General features: G+C 37.2%; 1 protein-coding gene across 2 annotated transcripts in view; it reads left to right on the top strand.

The window, feature by feature from the left end:
* Nucleotides 1–588: 588 nt before the first annotated feature.
* The window catches only part of KHDRBS2 (KH RNA binding domain containing, signal transduction associated 2), a 577798-nt gene continuing 559559 nt past the window's right edge, over nucleotides 589–18827 (top strand). For both annotated transcript variants that reach the window (XM_047102966.1, XM_047102967.1), the window contains exon 1: nucleotides 589–679. In XM_047102966.1, the coding sequence (XP_046958922.1) occupies nucleotides 589–679 (91 nt within the window). The remainder of the gene's footprint in view (nucleotides 680–18827) is intronic.

The raw sequence follows: 18827 nt of genomic DNA on the forward strand, positions 1-18827 counted from the left end.
TCATCTCCATCTCCCTTGCTGTCTTGGACCCGAGCTTCTCTGCTAAACGGGTGTTTTTCCCGCTCTCTCCTTTCACCGCACCTCAGCCGAAGACGGAGTGCTCCACACAACTGGGCATGCCTAATAACCAGGGAAAGCTTGGGCTGCAAGAAGAAAGCTTTTGCACCTTCTGCGCTCCCCTCCCCTCTGCAGCTGCCTCCTGCCAGTCAGGCGATCCGACGTGCTGCGCGGCCCAATGAGAGTCCGCAGCTTTCGCGGGGGCCCGGCCTCTCGATGCGCCGCCACCAATGAATGGTTGGCGGAGGTGGGGCGCTCCCTGTTCCCGCCTCTCCAGTTAAGGCCGCTGGTGTGAGCCGGGGCTCGGCGCGAGCCAGGGACGACGGAAGGGACGGGCAGGTGTGGGCGCGGGGCCGCTCAGCCCGACGGCGGGAGTCGCAGCCACTCGGTGCATGGGCCAGTGAGGACGCGCGGAGATCCCCGCGCCGCGGCGAAGGCGGAGCAGCGCGGGAGCAAGGCGCTGCCCGGCGACCCTGCGTCCGAGCGAGCGGAACCTTGCGCTTCGCCCGGGGACGGTCCGAAGTCCGCGCTATGGAAGAGGAGAAATATTTGCCTGAGCTGATGGCAGAGAAAGATAGCCTGGATCCATCTTTTGTGCATGCATCGCGCCTTTTGGCGGAAGGTAGGACTTGCTCTCACAGATGGGCACAAATCACTGGCCGCCTATCTCACCCGCGGCTTGGTTAGGGGAGTGAAGTTGGGGAGGGACGCCTGTCTCCTTCGCCGAAACTGTCCCCCTGAAGATGCTCGCTTCGGAGCTCGGGCGGACGGAGCCCATTCTTGGGGCGGGCAGCAGTGCTCCTTCTCTACGTCTTAATTTGGGGAAGACCAAAGCTGCGAGATATAATGGCAGTGGTGATGTGACCTGTTAGGATCATTGATGGAGAAACCGTAAAGTGTAGCGCGGTCAACAGGGATATTTTCACTTTGCAGAGGAAAAGGAAATCAGTTTGGAAGTAAATGGTGATGAGTGTAGTGTTCTAAGAGCTTCTTCGCTACAAATCAGCATTTATTTTTTATTTTATTTTTTGCTGCATTTGGGAAGTGATTTTGATACCCTTTATCTAATTATAGCCTTTCCTATGGAAAGACTTAGAATTAACCTAGATGGAACTATGCATGTTCGTCAATGTTAGTGAATGTGGCAAAGGCTAAAGTGCTTTTCAATTTATTTGAAGTGTGATGATTGGGTACTCTGTGAGATACTGGCCCCTGGGAACACTCCACAATTGATCAACTGTTTTACCAAGTGTGCATTTTCTTTTGTGTACCTGTAATGTTAAAGGAGATTTCATTCCCAGAGGAACATGTATGTCTTGTCTTATGTGTTGCTTTGAAAGGTTGTTTAAACAGACACACACACACACACACACACACACACACACACACACACACAAACTTATGTATGACAGAAATATTAGCCCAATTACTCCATTCATCTTGAGAGAATGCCATCTATCTGCTAAAGATACAATATCTGTAATAATCTATACATGCCTTTTTAAAAACAACTCTTTTTTTATTTTTTGATGAATGCTTCATTAATAATGAATTGCTTCATCATCAAATTGACTACAATGCAGTTTTGTAGCTTAGGTTGTTATGGACTTACCTATAGCAAAACTAAAAGTGACAACTTCCTCTTCCTTTCCCTTCTTCATTAAATGAAATGTTTTCTTTTTTGAGACTTAGTTGTACATTGAAGGAAAAATTGTAATCCTCCATGTATGATTCAAATAGCCATTAGGTTTGTTTAAATATTTTATTGATGGAGTATTATTTATAACAACAGTAAAGTTCAAGGTATTTTTTCCTTTTTGCATAGTAAACAATTAAGGAAGATTTGTTATCAAAATCTTGAACATGTGAAATAGCTAAACTGCTTCTCAAGGAACAAGTTAGTTTTTTAGAGGATTTGGAAAGGTAAAAAGCAATGATACTTACTTGGTTACTGAATGAAAAAACTAGAAATTCAGATGAAAAGTTAAGTCAATTTAAAAATTTAACTCTCTACTTTATTAAAAATAAAGATGACTGCATAAAAATGATAGGAATATTGAAAATTAATGAGTTAATAAATGCTTAAGTTAAGATTGTTCAAAATGATTAAAAATGCAATTAAGCCTTCTCAAATCATGTATTTCAGTATATCTTCCAGAAATGTCTTTATTAAGCTGATAACGTCTTTAAAATGGAAAAAAAAAAGTTTGGAATTGATCATTTTCTCTGACCTGCTAATTGGAGTTCTCTTTGGGACAGCAGGCTCAATGATTAATTCATAAGTCATTGATGAGAGTTAGTGGAGTTAGTGTACATCTCAAAACTGCCAAACTAAAAAAATGCATATAAGAAACTCTTAGTAGAGTGCATAAGTGTTTCTGTGGCTGGTGAAACAGTCAGAAAAGGCTATGCCCTTGATTCCTTAGCATTTTATCTTTCCCAGGAACTTGATTTCTTGATATTTAGAAACATGTTCCAGCGTCCTTGTAATTTAATTTTTTCCCAGCAGGGGGAAGCATGTCCTGCTTTTGTAAAGAATTAGGAGGAAAAAGCTCTTAAATAGAAAAATATCTAAGTAAGAAACAAAGGGAGGTGTTCAAATTTCAGAGAAATCACAATGAGGAAAAGAGAATGGAGGAAGTGATGATTATAATCTCAGAGTATATAAAGAGCTATGCAAAAAAGATGCATAAGGTTTATATTAATTCTTTATTTGTACCTCAAGTTTTTTAAATGTACTTATTGAAGAGTAAAAGGTGAGTGTCCTTTGGAATCTCTAATAAATCTTAATGTACACTTTACATTATGGATCTTTTATTGTTTTATCCAGGGCCATTTGCCAAGATTTCCAGGTTTTGTTTCAGATCTCTATAGGAGAATATGTTGAGATGATTTTATTTCTCTTACCTGGAAATGCACTGATTGAAGGCAGTGGCTATAAATAAACCTGACATAGATATTCATTTGGAGAGAAGGTGCACACTGAAGTACATTTCAGTCAGTACTGTGCAGACAGTCTCAAGACTGAGTGAGCAATAAAAATGATCCAGATGATTCAGTTCTTCGGAATGATTTTCTGGAAGCTAATATATATAAGGTCAGTGATGTAAACCAATGAGCTTTCACAGTGATTTATTTTGCATTTTTGATTGGTGATAAATGCAAATCAGTGCTCATTTGCAACTACTTCATAAGGCCATGAGGTTAAAAGTAGTGGTTTGTTAATTATTTTAATTATTTTGATTGTAGTTCATTTTATTTCACTTGTTTCTGCTATGTGTTTTCAGTAGAAAGCTAATGGAAGAACCCATTCGTTTTATGTATTTGATTGTTACTTAGAAAAGATCTTGAATAATATGGTTTGAAGAGTGCTTATAATATATTTGACTAATTAATATAACTTTCCTTCTGTGATTATAATATTGTTTAATTATCCATTTGTTATGGAAGGTGATTTCGAATATGATAAAACAGCAAACTCAGCATGATCCTTAAAGTTCCACTCAGCCTCTGAATTTGCTTGCCACATGAAATTAGATGAGGTTATTTCTATCTAAGCTGCTTCTGGAAAGTGCACTAAACTGTGAATCCAGATACCTGGATTTTAATTCCACTTTTGCCTAAACTGAATGTTGATAAACTTCCCTTCCTCCAGGCCCAGTTTCTTTGTCTCTGAAATTAAGGAATTGGACTAGATGATGTATAGGTTTCTTTGTAGTCGCAGACTTCGTTAGAATTACAAAGTTCTCTGGTTTGCAAGATTTCCTAACCTGTATTTTTCACAGATATTGGTAGATTCATCATTGTTTTGGTTGACTCATCAAATGAGGAAGTCAAATATTGCCAAATATCCCAACAGTTAAAATGTTTTTTTTTTTGTTTGTTTGTTTTTTTTTTTTTAGAACACTAGGTGGTATTTTTAAATTTGGGTGAAAAGCTTGACCTTCCATCTAGGATTGGCTTTCATGTTTGTAGATATGGAATGAACCTTTAAAACCATGAGAGAAACTGGGAATATTTATCACAAATGCTAACTTGCAGTGACTTAACTACACGTACATTCTCAGTAAGGATCATTATTTAATTTAAATTGTATTCCTCAAAATATTTTCCACAGATCATGGAGAGTTCTTAAATTCAGGAAAGGTATTGATGTAATGTCTAAAATTAGCTTCTGTTAAAAAAAAATATTCATGTGACTTTCCTTTTGATTAATGTAACCCCTTTTTTTCTCCTAATACATTTGGGATAATCTGGCTTATGTTTCTTAAATAAAAAACAAAAATTGGCAAAAAAAATGACAAGATAGTTTTGATTTTCAATTAAAACACATTTATGAGATCGTGGAAAAATTCTGCTTTAACAGGCAAAACCCTTGGGACAAAGTGTTGACACTTTTGTCTATTGTGAAATGTAAGGTATGTCATTTACCCCCTCTCTGATTCTCAGTTTCTTCATCTGTAAAACAGGAAAAGTAATATCTACCACCCATGAGTGTTTTAAGGTTAAAACAATTCTGTTTGTAATAATATAAACCATATTTTATACAAACGTAAATAGAATTTTTTATACAAAAATAACAGAAACAGAAATTATACAAATATGAGATGATACTTTTAAGATTTTCCTTAACATTTTAATGGCATTGCAGACTTGACCTCAACTTGAAGCTTGACTTTGTAAGAAAATAAGCATTGCCTTTACTCTCTGAATCACTGCTAAGTGAAATTTGAACTCGGAGACCAAATTATAAAACAAATTATCTTATGAAAAATTATTCCAGTGAGGGTTTTTAAAATATCATGTTCCTTCAGTCACTGGTCACTTATTCATTGCTTTACTTGAGCTTGATTAGCCCTTGTCCTGTGTGTTTCTAGGGTAATTCCAAACCTTCCCAGGCCTTGCCATAAACCCACACATCCTTCACTCTTGGCAGCTGATTTTGTCCTCTGTTTTAGTAGGAAATGGATATATCTCTTCTGATGTTTTTCAACCTCCTATCGCCTAAAAATTTATATAATCCTCCTTACTGTCTTCCATTCCCAGAAGGTGAAATGTTTCTTTTTTGTTCTAGGGTGACTCATGTACACCAGTATCCTTAGTCCTAAGGCTCATCATGTCTTCAAGACTTGTTCTACAGTTATATCCCTTCTTCAGTATCTCCACTTTCTTCCTCCCTATCCACTCTTTTATTGTAGCAGCCTGTAGGCATGATCCAATCTGAATAACTTAAAAAAGATAAAATAGTTTCAGTTTACCTCTTCAAAACCCTTCATTCTGGCTTCTGTCCTCATCATTGTCCTAAAACCAGTGACCCTGGAGACAGAATCATCTCCTAATTGCCAAATCCAATAAAAGTTTTCTGACTTCTTATAAGGTCTCTTGGCTGTTTCCACTGCTGGTCTTTTTCCAACTTCTTGGTGTTTGCCTTAGCTTCCAGGCACTATAGTACTGTTGGTTTTACTCTTCTGTTAGCTCAGCGTCCTTTATCCCTTTTCTCCCCTTCCCAGCTGTGCTGCCAGAGTGATTCACTCAAAATCAAAGTTTGACCGTGTCACACTTTTTAATTATATTCTCTTTTACCAGGCTTCCTCTAACGCCATGCCAGCAGAGGGAGAGGGGGCATCATCTTTATACTTGGAGGCAGAGGTGAAAGTCCAGGCTCCCCACTAGGCATTCATTGATACCATCTGGCCAGGAAAGGGAGGAACATCTTGTCCCTGCTTCTTTTGTGGTCTCCAGGGACACCAGTAGTAGGGGGAAGGCTTCATTCCTGCAGGAGCATGATGAAAATTCCAGCAGAATGAGACCTCTCATACCACCCTGGTGGAGGGAGAAGGGCCTTGTTAACTGTTCATGAGTGAGGAAGTCCAGGATTTCCCTGTGGCCTCTGCTGCCACTGCAGGAGGCATCCTTACCGTGGGTGGAAATGAAGTCCCTAGTCCCCATCTAGTCTTTTCTGATTCCAGCCACAGGGGAAAACATATCCCTTTTTTTTTAATTTTTAAAAATTTTTAAATTTATTTTTGAGACAGAGAAAGAGCATGAGCAGGGGAGGGGCAGAGAGAGAGGGAGACACAGAATCTGAAGCAGGCTCCAGGCTCTGAGCTGTCAGCACAGAGCCCGACGCAGGGCTCGAACTCACAGACTGTGAGATCATGACCTGAGCTGAAGTCAGACGCTTAACTGACTGAGCCACCCAGGCACCCGAAAACATATCTCTTTACAGCTGGATGAGGCTGGGTCTAGGCTTCCTGTTTAAACTTTCCTGACAGAGGTGAACATGAGACACTGTTTGTTTGTTTGTTTGTTTTCTTTCTGTATTTTTTGGCTAGAGAAAGATGTTTGTCTAAAAGTTTTCTTTCCTGCTAGTTGCTCTCTTTCTAGTCCTTTGGCTAGCAGGCTTTTCTTGAGGTTTTTTTTTTTCTTTTTGTCTGCTCCTATTGACTTTTCTAGTTTGCCAGCTTCTCTAGTATCTACTTTGGTGCATATAAGGCACAAAAAACCCTACAGAAACTACTCCTATCTCATCCCTCGGTCTTGTGGTACCTAGACAGCCTACTTTCTTTTTTCCTCCTTTTGTTACTGATCCCTGAAGTCAGATTTGTGTGTCTGATCTCAGTAAGAAAATCTCTGAGTCACCTGGTTAAATTAGACAAAGTTTTTCTCAGAGAAGGCAGGGGGTCCGTTCCAAATCTGCCCTGTCTTTGCTGAGCCTAGGGACTACGGGGACTAGCAAGGTATGTGTGGGATAGGGCAGGAACTGGATGGGCCTTGGAGCTTCTTGACAAGGGGAGGCTCAAAATTTCTGGGATTGTGTGCTGTTTTGGACATTTGGACTCTATCCAGGGGCCCTGGTGTGTTACACTTGTGTCTGCAAAACAAGCATTATCAAGTATCCTCCCTCCCTGGTTCTTGTAGGTAGTACTGGAAAACGTAACAAAGAACAAGGTTAATAATTCTTGCAAGGCTGCGGACGAATATACCTATGTGCAGTGTGTGGGGTTATAATGGAGGAAAAACCCAGAGAAGGTTTACATGAATAAAGAAGCGTATACCTGAGCTCACTTTCACACAGTATTCTATGTTTATATATGATACTCAGTCCCTATGCATTTGTGAATTTTAATTTATTTCTTTATAAAATTTTCTTATGAATGCATTGTACATTCATAGTTCATTAATTACATTTATAAGAATGAGCATGACCAGGATAAACCTTCTGGATAATGGGGACAATATTTTTCTGTACCTTATTTCAAAGTGACTTGGTAACAGGATACATGAAACTGGGAATAAAATGAGGTCTGATCATCATCCTTAGTTTTTTTTTTAAATGTTTTTTATGTTTTACTTATTTTTTAAATAAGTAAAATAATGTTTACTTATTTTTGAGAGAGAGAGAGAAAGAGATAGAGTGTGAGCAGGGGAGGGGCAGAGAGAGAGGGAGACACAGAATCTGAAGGCTCCAGGCTCTGAGCTGTCAGCACAGAGCCTGAAGACCTGGGACTCGAACTCAGGAACTTTGAGATCATGACCTGAGCCGAAATCAGACACTTAACCAACTGATACAACCAGGTGCCCCCATTATTCTTAGTTTCTGTTTGAGTATACAATCTAGATTGAAACTCCTTGTTCCCATAGCAGCTATAGTAGGGAAAAAAGTTTTAGAGGTAGTTTTTGGAAACCCTTGGAAAGAACTCTGTAGTAGTGCCTGCTTTTCTTATGCCCTTATTTGTTTGTCATCTGATTTGATCTTTTTTTTTTTGTCTGAATATATAAGAAATGTATTTTAATTGGAATTATATTCTGGCACCAGTTTGTTTTTTAAGGCTATAAACAGTGTAAGGTTTAACACTTTCAGAGAATGAAAAATGATCCCTTTTCTCACAAAAATAGTTAATTTCAATAAAATAAGTGTGATATGCAAATATATTTATTAAAAATAACAGAGTACTGGTTAATAACTGATCTCCCAAATTACTGTTAGCAAATACCTGTGCTGTATGACTTCTTCATTTTCTCAATGTTGTATATTTTGGTAATAAACGTGATTGAATGTTTTATTTGTTAAAAACTTGAGAAGTCATAGCCAAACATCTTGTTGCCCAATCATTATTAATGATTTTGGGAAACAAGTCATTTGTAGCATATCCTCCATTGCTTATCTTTGTCTCTTGAACACTACTTCCAAAAAGATTCTGCAATAGAGAGAGATAATAAACATTTGAGAACACCAGAATGATACACTTTTAGGCCATATACTATAGATACCTTTATACTATAGCTAGTGTGTGGGATGAATCCCATTGGGTTAGAGCTCTACTACATTTAACTATATAATCACACATGCCCTTCACTGTATGTTGGTAACACTTGTCTGCAACGTATGCTTTTGGTATTTGAAGAGGTATTAGATATTTAATTCATTGGTTTTTAAATAATCTGTGGGGGATTCAACATATACATAAGATATAAATAACAGTCTATGGGAAGGTCTGCTAGGTTTTACAAACCAATGATATCGTGGGAATTCAAAGAAGATCATGACTCTTGTTGGTCATGGTTATCATTGGTTCTTTTTCTTCATCATCTTTGTCATTGCTGTCAACATTTATTGGGAGATTACTCCTTTGTCAGGCACTATGCTAGATGTTTTGCATGCATTACCACAATCAATTCATCCAGCAATCCTATGTCATAGTTATTACCATTATCCTTGCTCTACAAATGAGAAGAATGAAGAATTAGAGAAGTCAGTTTGTAAATCTGAACCCCAGGCTTTCTTGCTCATGATCTAGAGATCATGTGTAACCATTACACCATGTTGCCCATTTTGAAAGAGACACAACTTTCTTTAGGCTTTGATAGAAAGGCAGATTTTAATATGCAAAGTGTGTTTAGGAGATCAGCATGGTTGTTGCCATTAACTTCTGAGATATATGTTCCTGAATGCAAGTATTGAATGAATTATTCACAAACTTCTTCGATAAGGATAGTATATGAAAGGTTAGTAAGTTCATAAATGGGGAAATTTTCCTAAGTACAGAATTGGGTCAAAGATTGAGATAGCTGAATGTTTCTGAATGTCTTATTTTGACTGTGGTTTCTGAGGGAGTTTGGTGATGAGGTGGCAAGGAACAGTAGAACATTTTCAACCTCCCCCCCCCCCCCGCCCCGCCACTGCCTTTTGAATCCAAAAAGTGATTGGAGAACTTTGTGTGATTTGCTGAGGCATTTTTTCTTTCTGTGTCTTTTAGAGAACTGCTTATGTATGCTGAATTTTTCTAGGGAGAAAGAACAACTATAGGTCCTCTCTTGGTGTCTTGAGGCGGTATTGGTTTTGTTTAAAATTTGGAAGTGAGCAGATTTCACATGTGGTCAGAAACAGATAACTCAGCAGCATGGCTTGATTAAAATGTTATCTATAGGTTCCAAGGTTTTAGAATTTAATAACTTTGAAACAGATTGGCTGGTATTATTACCCTGTTATCAGAAATGGCACAATTGATGCCCATTTCCTTTAAAATATTAAAGATTAGATTTTACTCTTCTAATAGAAAAGCAGAATGAATGTGTTTTCTCTAGAGTGTAGATATTTTTAGTAGGTTCATGGAATTGTATGTCAGAAAATGATGGGCCCTGGCTACAACTCAGAAGAGGGAGCCTCTGTGACAGAAACTCGGTAAAGAGGCTGAAGGAGAAGGAATTTGTTAATTTGAGAAGAAAGGGATGACTGAAGTAATACTTTTATTGAACATACACCCTGGCTCAGTTCCTAACATTATATCCTAAAGGCAGGTAATATTGTACCTATTTGCGGGGGAGGGGAGGGGAGATTAAGAAGCCGATTAGAGGGTAGCATACTCCAATTTGGGATTTTTAAGCAATAAGTCAGAGGTTAGGTAAACGTTTACTTGTAGTATAAAAGAGTGTCAAAAGGAGCCATCAAACATTGAAGAATATTGAAGAATATTACTTGTTTAAGGGAATACCAAGCACATGGTTTGAAAACCGTTTTTGAAGAGTTAAATACCTGTTACTGTAGAATTTATTGTTTCCTCTAAAATAACTTTAATGAATTTGATTGGTTAGAAATTTGCTTTACATGCAACAATACACTCATTGTATGAAATAAAACTATAAAATGCAAGCAGTAGATGAATGAATACATAATAGAATACATTTCTTATATGTTTTTAGGCACGTAAATGTTATTTAAATCAGAAATGTAAGCAAGTGTTAAATTAAATTAAATACCATCCATGTCTCCAGAGAGCCTAAGATTTTCTTTCTGGGAGGCAAAAACTAGAAGCTGCCTTTTTATCCATCCAAGATCTGGTGGAAGAGAGGGCCTTTAAGGAATTATGTGAAGATGAAAGAACATTTGGTGTGCTGAGGCAGATGGCATTTTATTATATGATATTGTTTTGGAATGGACTTTGGAACGATAGATGGCTATGCATTAAGCTAGTATTCTGAAATTAGTGAAAGATTGGAAATTGTGTCCTATCCACATAAGGAAAATCTGGTAGAATAAAGCATTATGATAATTAAAAGCCACTTAATGGAATTAGATGGAAGTGGTAAGTGTTTGGAGTAAGTTGTAATAAGCTAAATGGTTTCTCTTTGAGTAAAATGAGTGGAATGTGTGTGTGTGTATGTGTGTGTGTGTTAAGCATATAGTACACATGGTTAATCAGTGCAAAACAGTACAGACTTGGTTCAGCTTTTTTTTTTTTAATTATATGTGCTCTGTATTACCATCTGAGACTTACATTTAGGTTGAGGAGGGAACAAGAGTTACAGACAAATAAATGACCAGGATTCAGTGAAGAAGGATCTAGAAGACTTATACATGGATACAGCAAACAATATCTCCAAAGCCTGAAAAGAAAGAACATTTATTTGAATAGGTATAAATTAAGTGTAATATTGTATTTTATAATAAGAAATACATATTTGGTCTTCTTCCCTGTCTTGAACAGAGATCCTAAAATTTTTGAAATTTCTTAAGTGTGCATAGCCATAAAGGTGTCTATTGTTATGTTAATGAAGTGACTTTTCAACCCCACCTAAAGAATGGGGCTGGTTGTCAGGAGAACCAATTACATAATTAGAAGGTTGTCACTTTCAGTTCTACCCCCACCTCTCCACCTCCCAGAAGGGGAAAGGGAGGAGGTCAAATCAATTGCCAGTACCAATGATTTAATCATGTAATGGAGCCTCCATAAAAATCCAAAAGGAGTGGGTTGGAGAGCTTCCTGGTTGGTGAACACATGGAGATTTAGGGAGAGCACTAAACTCAGGGAGAGCATGGAAAAACTCTGTGCCTTTTCCCTTTCCCTTGCCCTATGCATATCTTCCATCTAGCGGTCCTAGTTATATCCTTTGTAATAAACTGGTAATCTAATAACAATGATGCTTTGTGAGTTCTGTGAGCTGCTCTAGCAAATTAATCGAACTCAAGGAGGCCATGAGAACCTCTGGTTACAGCCAGAGGGTTAGATGTACAAGTAGCAACCTAGATTTGTGACTGACATCTAAAGTCCAAGGAAAGGATGATTGGAATCCCCAATCTATAACTGGCTAATCAGAAGTACAGGTAACAACCTGGACTTGGTGTCTGAAGCGGAGAGGGGACAGTCTTATAGGACTGAACCCCTAGCCTGTGAAATCTGATATTATCTCTGGTTATACTGTCAGAATTGTTTGTGTTATGTGGAAAGGAACTCCCACCTCCACCGTCCAACTTTGGAATTGGGTCTGGAAATCCAAAAGATTAAGTATGTTCGGAAAATACAGTAAAAGAGAAAGCATCAAGAAAAGTGGGTCTAAAGAGAGTAGTAGAGGCTTATTACACATAAGCAGAGGCTTATTCTTGGAAACTGTTAAGAAGTTTAGATTTATGTGAAAAGTAATGAATCATTTAAATCTTTTCATTTAAAGATTTTTAAATGAATCTTCTAAATCATTTAAAACTCTTAAAAAGGGCCAATGTGATGTCAGAGTTTCATGTAAAGCATAATGTGGCTGCACTATTGGAGAATGAATTCAACAGCTATAAGACATGGACAAGCCATCAGTGCAGCAATCAGAGAGAGAAGTTATGGTGACCTGAGTTCAGGTAATGAGAGTGCAGACATGAAGAAGTAGACAGATTTAATAGAAATTTAGCAAGTAAAATAAAAAGGATTGGATTGCACAGAGGGGATGAAAAATAAAGGGTGGTCAAGACTGTTGTCTGAGTTGCTCCTTAGTAATGGTGCTGTCAGTTGAGTAATGGCTTAACGGTGGTATTGGTTACTGAGATAGGAATTAAAAGGAGGTTAATGCTGAGTTCGGTTGGATATACATCAAAAGGCATGAAAATGCACTTGGAGAGTTGAGTTTGGAGAAAGATCTGTGCTACCTGTAAAGGTTTCATTAGCAGTTAGGTGATAAATTGACCTAGATAGTAGAAGAGCTCATTGAGGGGGAGAACATATGGAATACAACGGAAGGAGACTGAGGATAAAACCCTGAGGAATGTCAGCACTTAAGGAGAGACAGACAAAAGTAGTCTTTGAAGTTGACTAAAAGGAGTGTCCTGGAACATAGGTAGGAAAGATCAAGTAAGTTCAGTGTCAGGTTAATAGAGTATTGGAATGATGAAGGATTTGGTTAATATTTTCAAGTGCTGTAGATAGGCCAATTGAAGCAAAGATTAAACATTTCTAATGGATTTGGCAACAAGGAACAAATTGAGAGAGGTGTTGGAGAAAATCCCAAATTTCTTTAGGTTGAGAGTGAAGAGTGAGACTTGAGAGAATGAGGTTGGAAAACTCTTCAAACAACTTCAACTTCATTGAGGAGGAGAGCTAGGAGTAATGAATTTGTTGAACCACATGAAATCAATAATATTGAATCATAATGACCTAAAACCCAGCAAGTTTATATGGTTTAACGTATATAAGAGAGATGTTTAAGTGTAGTGGTTAAAAGCATAGGTACTGGAACTAGACTCCCTGGGTTCTATTTTGTTCCTATAATTAAAGATCTGTATTATTTTGGGTGAGTTGGTTTAACCTCCATATGCCTCTTTTCCTCATGTGTAAAATCAAGGCCCTAATGGTTCTAAACTAACAAGAAAATGACAGCCAAACATTATTACTTCTTTTGCTCACTTGAAATTACATAGTGATTCGTAGACTGCCCTCCATTCCCTCAGCTGCCACCTTGCTCCCTTTCTTAGTGTTACATGGAGCATCCTTATACAAAACTACATCTCAAATCAAAAACTGTCAAGTTAATCCCTACTTCTTTTCTAAGACTGTCTTTGAACTTGAGTCTTTCCTTATCCTAGATCCATTGCATGCATTTGTTTTTTTCCTTGACAGTTCTTATTGACTTGTTGGCAATATGACTTTGTTGACCGTTGCCACTTTCTTGATATACTTTCCCCTTGAATTTGTGATTCTACCATCAATATAAGAATTTATCCCTTTTGTTCTAATCAGTGGAGGTATAATCCACAGTGAGCATGAGATGGGTGTCTCTGTACTCTTATATCCTTAAAGCTTGTACTATGAGCATTTCTCTATGCTGAGTAGCATTATAATGTGAAAAGATACATGGATTATTTTTGATAGGTTTGTTTCAGACTGAAGGAAATATTGGCTATGTTGGACCTGAAAGAGTACACGTGCTAATGCAAAATTTTAATGATCAATTTTGAGGTTCAACATTCCTTTTGAAACATTTATCACGTGTGTGTTTATATGATATTTCTTGCTCTGGAATGTGGTAAAACATGTTAGAGAGCTACTATTATAGTAGAAAGGACACATGAAGTGAAGTCAAAATACTAGTGATTGAGTCCCAGATCTTCTATTTGGTTACTTTGTAGCTGTGGGCAAATTTCTAAATCTCTCTGAACCTGTATTTCCTCATTTTTGAAATAAGCAGGCTCTTGTCGATTATGTCATAGATGAACCAGTCACCTCATGAATCCTATGCAAGGGTATGTGCAGTGCTTATCTAATGGCAGAAATCAGTAAAGATTCTTTTCTTACCCCACTTTGCTTGCTTTGCTTACTATAAAAAAATTGAGGCAAATTTTGTGAACAGTGAAATGCAGTTTTTAGGTATACAATTTAATGACTTTTGATAATTCTGTAATCTTGTATAAGCAGTACTCTTGGCATGATAGATAACATTTCCATCGGCCCAGATGCTTTCCTTATATTCCCTTCCCATTAATCTTCATTTCCTTTGCCAGCCACTATTCTGATTTCTACTGTTATGGATTACTTTGATTGTTCTTCAAGTTGTATAAATAGAATTATGACTATGTACACTTCTTAAGTTCAGGGTATTTTTTGAAAGTCATCCATATTGTTGTACTTACCAATAATTAATATTTTTCTTGCTGAGTAGTGTTCCATTGTATAAATATGTCACAATTTGTTTATCCAATCTCTTAAAGATGGATATTTGGGCTGTTTTCAGTGCTAGCGTATTATGAATAAGCTGCTATGAATGTACCTGTGCAATATTTTTGCGAACATATGTTCTCTTTACTTGGGGTGGAATTGCAGGGTCTTAGAATGTATGTATGTAGTTAGCCTTTTTACATGGCATTGCCAAATAGTGTTCTAAAGTGATTGCACTGTTTCACTCTTCTACCAGTGTTATATGAAAACTCTGGTTGTTCCGCTTCCTTGCCAACATTTGAAGTTCTTAGTCGTTAACAACAGTTATTTTAGTGGTTTCAAGTGCTAATTTACTGAGGCTTTAGTTTGCATTTCCTTGATGATTAATGATGTTGAGGATGTTTTCATGTGCTTTTTGGCCATTTGTTTATATTCTCTTATTATAAGTGATTGGTTAGAATGTTGACAAACTTTTAATTGGATTGTTGATCATTTTGTTGTTGTAGGAGTTATTTGTATGTGCTGGATCTGCATCCTACTGCAAACACCTTCTCCCAATATGTGGCTTAGCTTTTAATTTTCTTACGTGTCTTTTGAAGAGAAGTTACTTTTTGTAAAGTCTGATTTATCATTTATCATTTTTTTCCCTTATGCTTAGTGTTGTTTTTGTCCCCTCTAAAAAATCTTTGCCTACCTAAGGTCCCAAAGTTCTTCTCAATATTTTCTTCCAGAGACTTTATGGGTTTAGCCTTTAAGTATAATTAGAAGTAATTTTTGTATATGGTGTCAAGATAGGGTCAAAATGCTTCCTTTTTTTTTTAGGATTTGAATATCCAGTTGTTTTAGTTTCATTTATTGAAAAGATTTTCCTTTGCTCATTGTTGTGTTTAAATGTTTGAAGATAATAGTGTAAATACGATGGATGTGTAGTGTTTAAACACATGAAATATAGAAAAATAAAGATCATAATGTTTAAGTATATGTGAACTACCTTACAGTATTGACCCTCCATGTGTTTATTTCAATATAAAAGGAAATAATGACTGCCTTAGGATGATTAAGCATGACATGTGTCTATATGTGCTTTAAAATTACATGTAACTTAATGAAACTTTTGCCTTTTCCTCATAATTTAAAACAGAATCTTTGAGGAAAACATGAATACACTTTTCTTATTATAATTGAGGAGAAGACTAGCCATCTTAGAGGCCTTGGCATTTACTGAATCTGACAGGTGTAGCATTCTACCAATAAAGAAGGAAGGTATTTGTGGTCATGAACACTAGTGATAGCTATTAAAACCTGAACATTTGCACTGTCCTGAATTGCACAGCAGGTTCTGGTATCACAAAATAGTAGGGAATAGTGTACACAGCAAATATTTATTTTAAAAGGCCATATAATTTTAGATAATAGATTATATGCTCTTTCTATTTTTATAAGAAAAAAGCGTATTGTACTGAAACAATATATTGTACAGAATTGACAACCTTACCCTGGGTAAAAAGATACACATGTGAACGGACAGTGGAGACCTACGTCTACATGTACAATGATAGCCCATTTATTATCCCTTGATCTTCAATGTCATATTAACTGCCAGCATCACTATCACACTGAAAATGCAACATAAAGTTGTTGAAATTGCCCAAGGGCATAAATGACTGGTGACTTTACATTAATCCCTAAAGCAGGTACCAAACCACTATCATTTAGTAAACATGTAGGTACTCATCATGACAACACTAATAACCAAAAAGAAGATTTAACAATGATCCAGACTGACAGAATACATCAGTCCTGACATCTGACAAGGTAATTCTTGGGGGAGTGTTTATACAGGCAGGAAGGCAACTCCCTGAAGGAAAATGATCGTGTTGTGGGGTGTAGGGATGCAGTGGACAATTTCTTTTTGCATTTGGACGGGAATAAAAATGGATTTAGATGCCATCAGGTGATACAGCATTGTGAAGTACTGAAATGTGTTCCCATGGGGGTATTTAGAACCCCCCATAGAAAATTATGAGAAAAGGAAAAAAATAACTATTTTGTTTTTCCCAAAGGATATATATTGCTATATCCTTGGAAATAGAGGTTTTGATGAGATGACCTATGGATATTCATTTTATCTTGTATTTTAAAATTTTCATAGTATCAGACAATAATTCTTTATGTTACCATAAAAGAAAATGGCTTTTGAAATTTATCTGACCAATATGTTACAATGTATGACTTATACTGGGGTGCCTGAATGCTCAGTCGGTTGAGCATCCAACTCCGGCTCAGGTCATGATCTCACAGTTTATGAGTTCAAATCCCACGCTGGGCTCTGTGCTGACAGCTCAGAACCTGGAGCCTGCTTCAGATCCTGTGTCACCCTCTCTCTCTGCTCCTCCCCCGCTCACACTTGGTCCATCTCTCTCTCTCTCAAATATAAATAACCTTAAAAAAAAAAGAATGTATGACATATATTAAATAGTAGTCCATAGAGATATTTAAATCTATGAAATAAACTGTCTTTTTATACACGTCTCAAATTTTTACAACAATAGTCAGTTTAAGATTTGCATTGGCTGAGGGTTGCCTAGGTGGCTCAGTTGGTTAAGCACCCAACTTTGGCTCAGGTTATGATCTCGTGGTTCGTGAGTTCGAGCCCCACATCTGGCTCTCTGATGTTAGCGAGGATCCCACTTTGGATCCTTTGTCTCCCTCTCTCTGCCTTACCACCTCCTTCCCTGTGTACGTGTGTGAGCACCCATGTGTGCACTCTCTCTGTGTCTAAAAAATAAATAAACATGAAAAAAAAATAAAAGATTCACAATGGGTGAATAAGAGGGAATAAAGTCTCTGATGCATTTAATGTTTAGCATTAGTAACTCTTTTTGATCATTCCCAATTAGAATTGAAAAAATAAATACAACTTTCTTGAATGCAATTTGCTTTCTAGTCCCTAATAACTGATATTATATTGATGTTTTATGGGCTTCTTTAAGTCTGTTTTAATCCCTATTATCTTAGAACCACAATCCCTTCAGAGCTCTGTTACAGACCCTTGTTCACCTGACTGCAATCGAATGGATAAGAGTGGTTACCTAATTCTGGTGAGAAATTGACATTAAAACTGGAGGAAGCCAACCAGTTTGGACTGGTTCCTGTCCTAGAATAGAGGAAATCTAGGTTTAATCTTCAGACAGAACAAAACAGATTATAGAGTGAGGCGTGAGTTTCCTTTTGAGAAAGTCGAAGAAGCCCAGCTGACTTTGGTTCCTTGAGAGACCTCAGAATTTTTCCAAGATATGCATTTTCTGATAATTATTTAAGATAGCTCCAATTGCAATTAAAATAACTTTGACTAAGGAAAAACAGAACATGTCCCAGGGTAATAGGAATCTCTTGTAATATTTTAGTTTGGGTTCTCATAAAGCAGACCCCGAGATGAAGATTTGAGTGTAGAAACTTACTCTTATTAGCACTAATTGTCAGCCCTGAAATGAACTAAAATGCCAAAGCAACTTTATTAGTCTCTAAAGAGTTAGCATTTTTCTTTGTTTGTTTGAATGCTGGTGAGTCTAATATAATTATATGTAAGTTAAAAAAGGCCTATATAATGCATACCATTATTTAAAATGTTTCTTTTCAAACCCTATTACTCCTAAGAAATGGAAATAAATGAGCAAGGATACAGTTATCACTTAATCCTGCTCTGTATCGACATCTGCACTGTCGATGGTATGTTAGGGTAAATATGTATTTCAGATTTGCCTTCTATTCATTTGGGGTAAAGTTAAGTCCAAACTTACTTATCAATAGTTGTGTGCATAATGACTTACAGTTTTCTCCAGAAATAGACCTTGGAACAAATATTGGAGTCCAAGTTACTTATTTTGGAGGTGATCTCAAGAATTGGAGGTGATCTCAAGAATTGGAGGTGATCTCAAGAAATGGGGAAGTTAGACATGAAGGAAAGGCAGCCAAAAAATGATCTATTTCAATTAAATTACTAGTTCAGACAAGTGATGCTTAATCATACTGGGAAATTTTGGGAGTCAGCGTAAAACATATACAAGCTAAGGATGAGGGAGCTAGAGTATTTACACCAAATCCTATTAGCTATTGGTTGAAAGCAGCTCCTAGAGAGCATTAATTTCCTGACAGGTCATGCTTGTCCCTTGGGGGCAAAAAGCAGGCTCTGACAGCCAGGGAGAGCCCTTAGGCAGGAAATGTATAGGTGCTGGCTGCTGGAAGATCCGGCAGGTGTGCCTTGAAGTTGAAAGGATGAGGGGAGCTAGGTAAGCATAGATACTGCAATGCATCGGATTCTATAATGCAATGGATTGTTATTTAATCCATTTTTTT

This window comes from Lynx rufus, unplaced genomic scaffold, assembly GCF_022079265.1.
Source record: "Lynx rufus isolate CCGP_SWC_20201006 ecotype Redwood Valley unplaced genomic scaffold, mLynRuf1.p SCAF_6, whole genome shotgun sequence".
Taxonomy (NCBI): domain Eukaryota; kingdom Metazoa; phylum Chordata; class Mammalia; order Carnivora; family Felidae; genus Lynx; species Lynx rufus.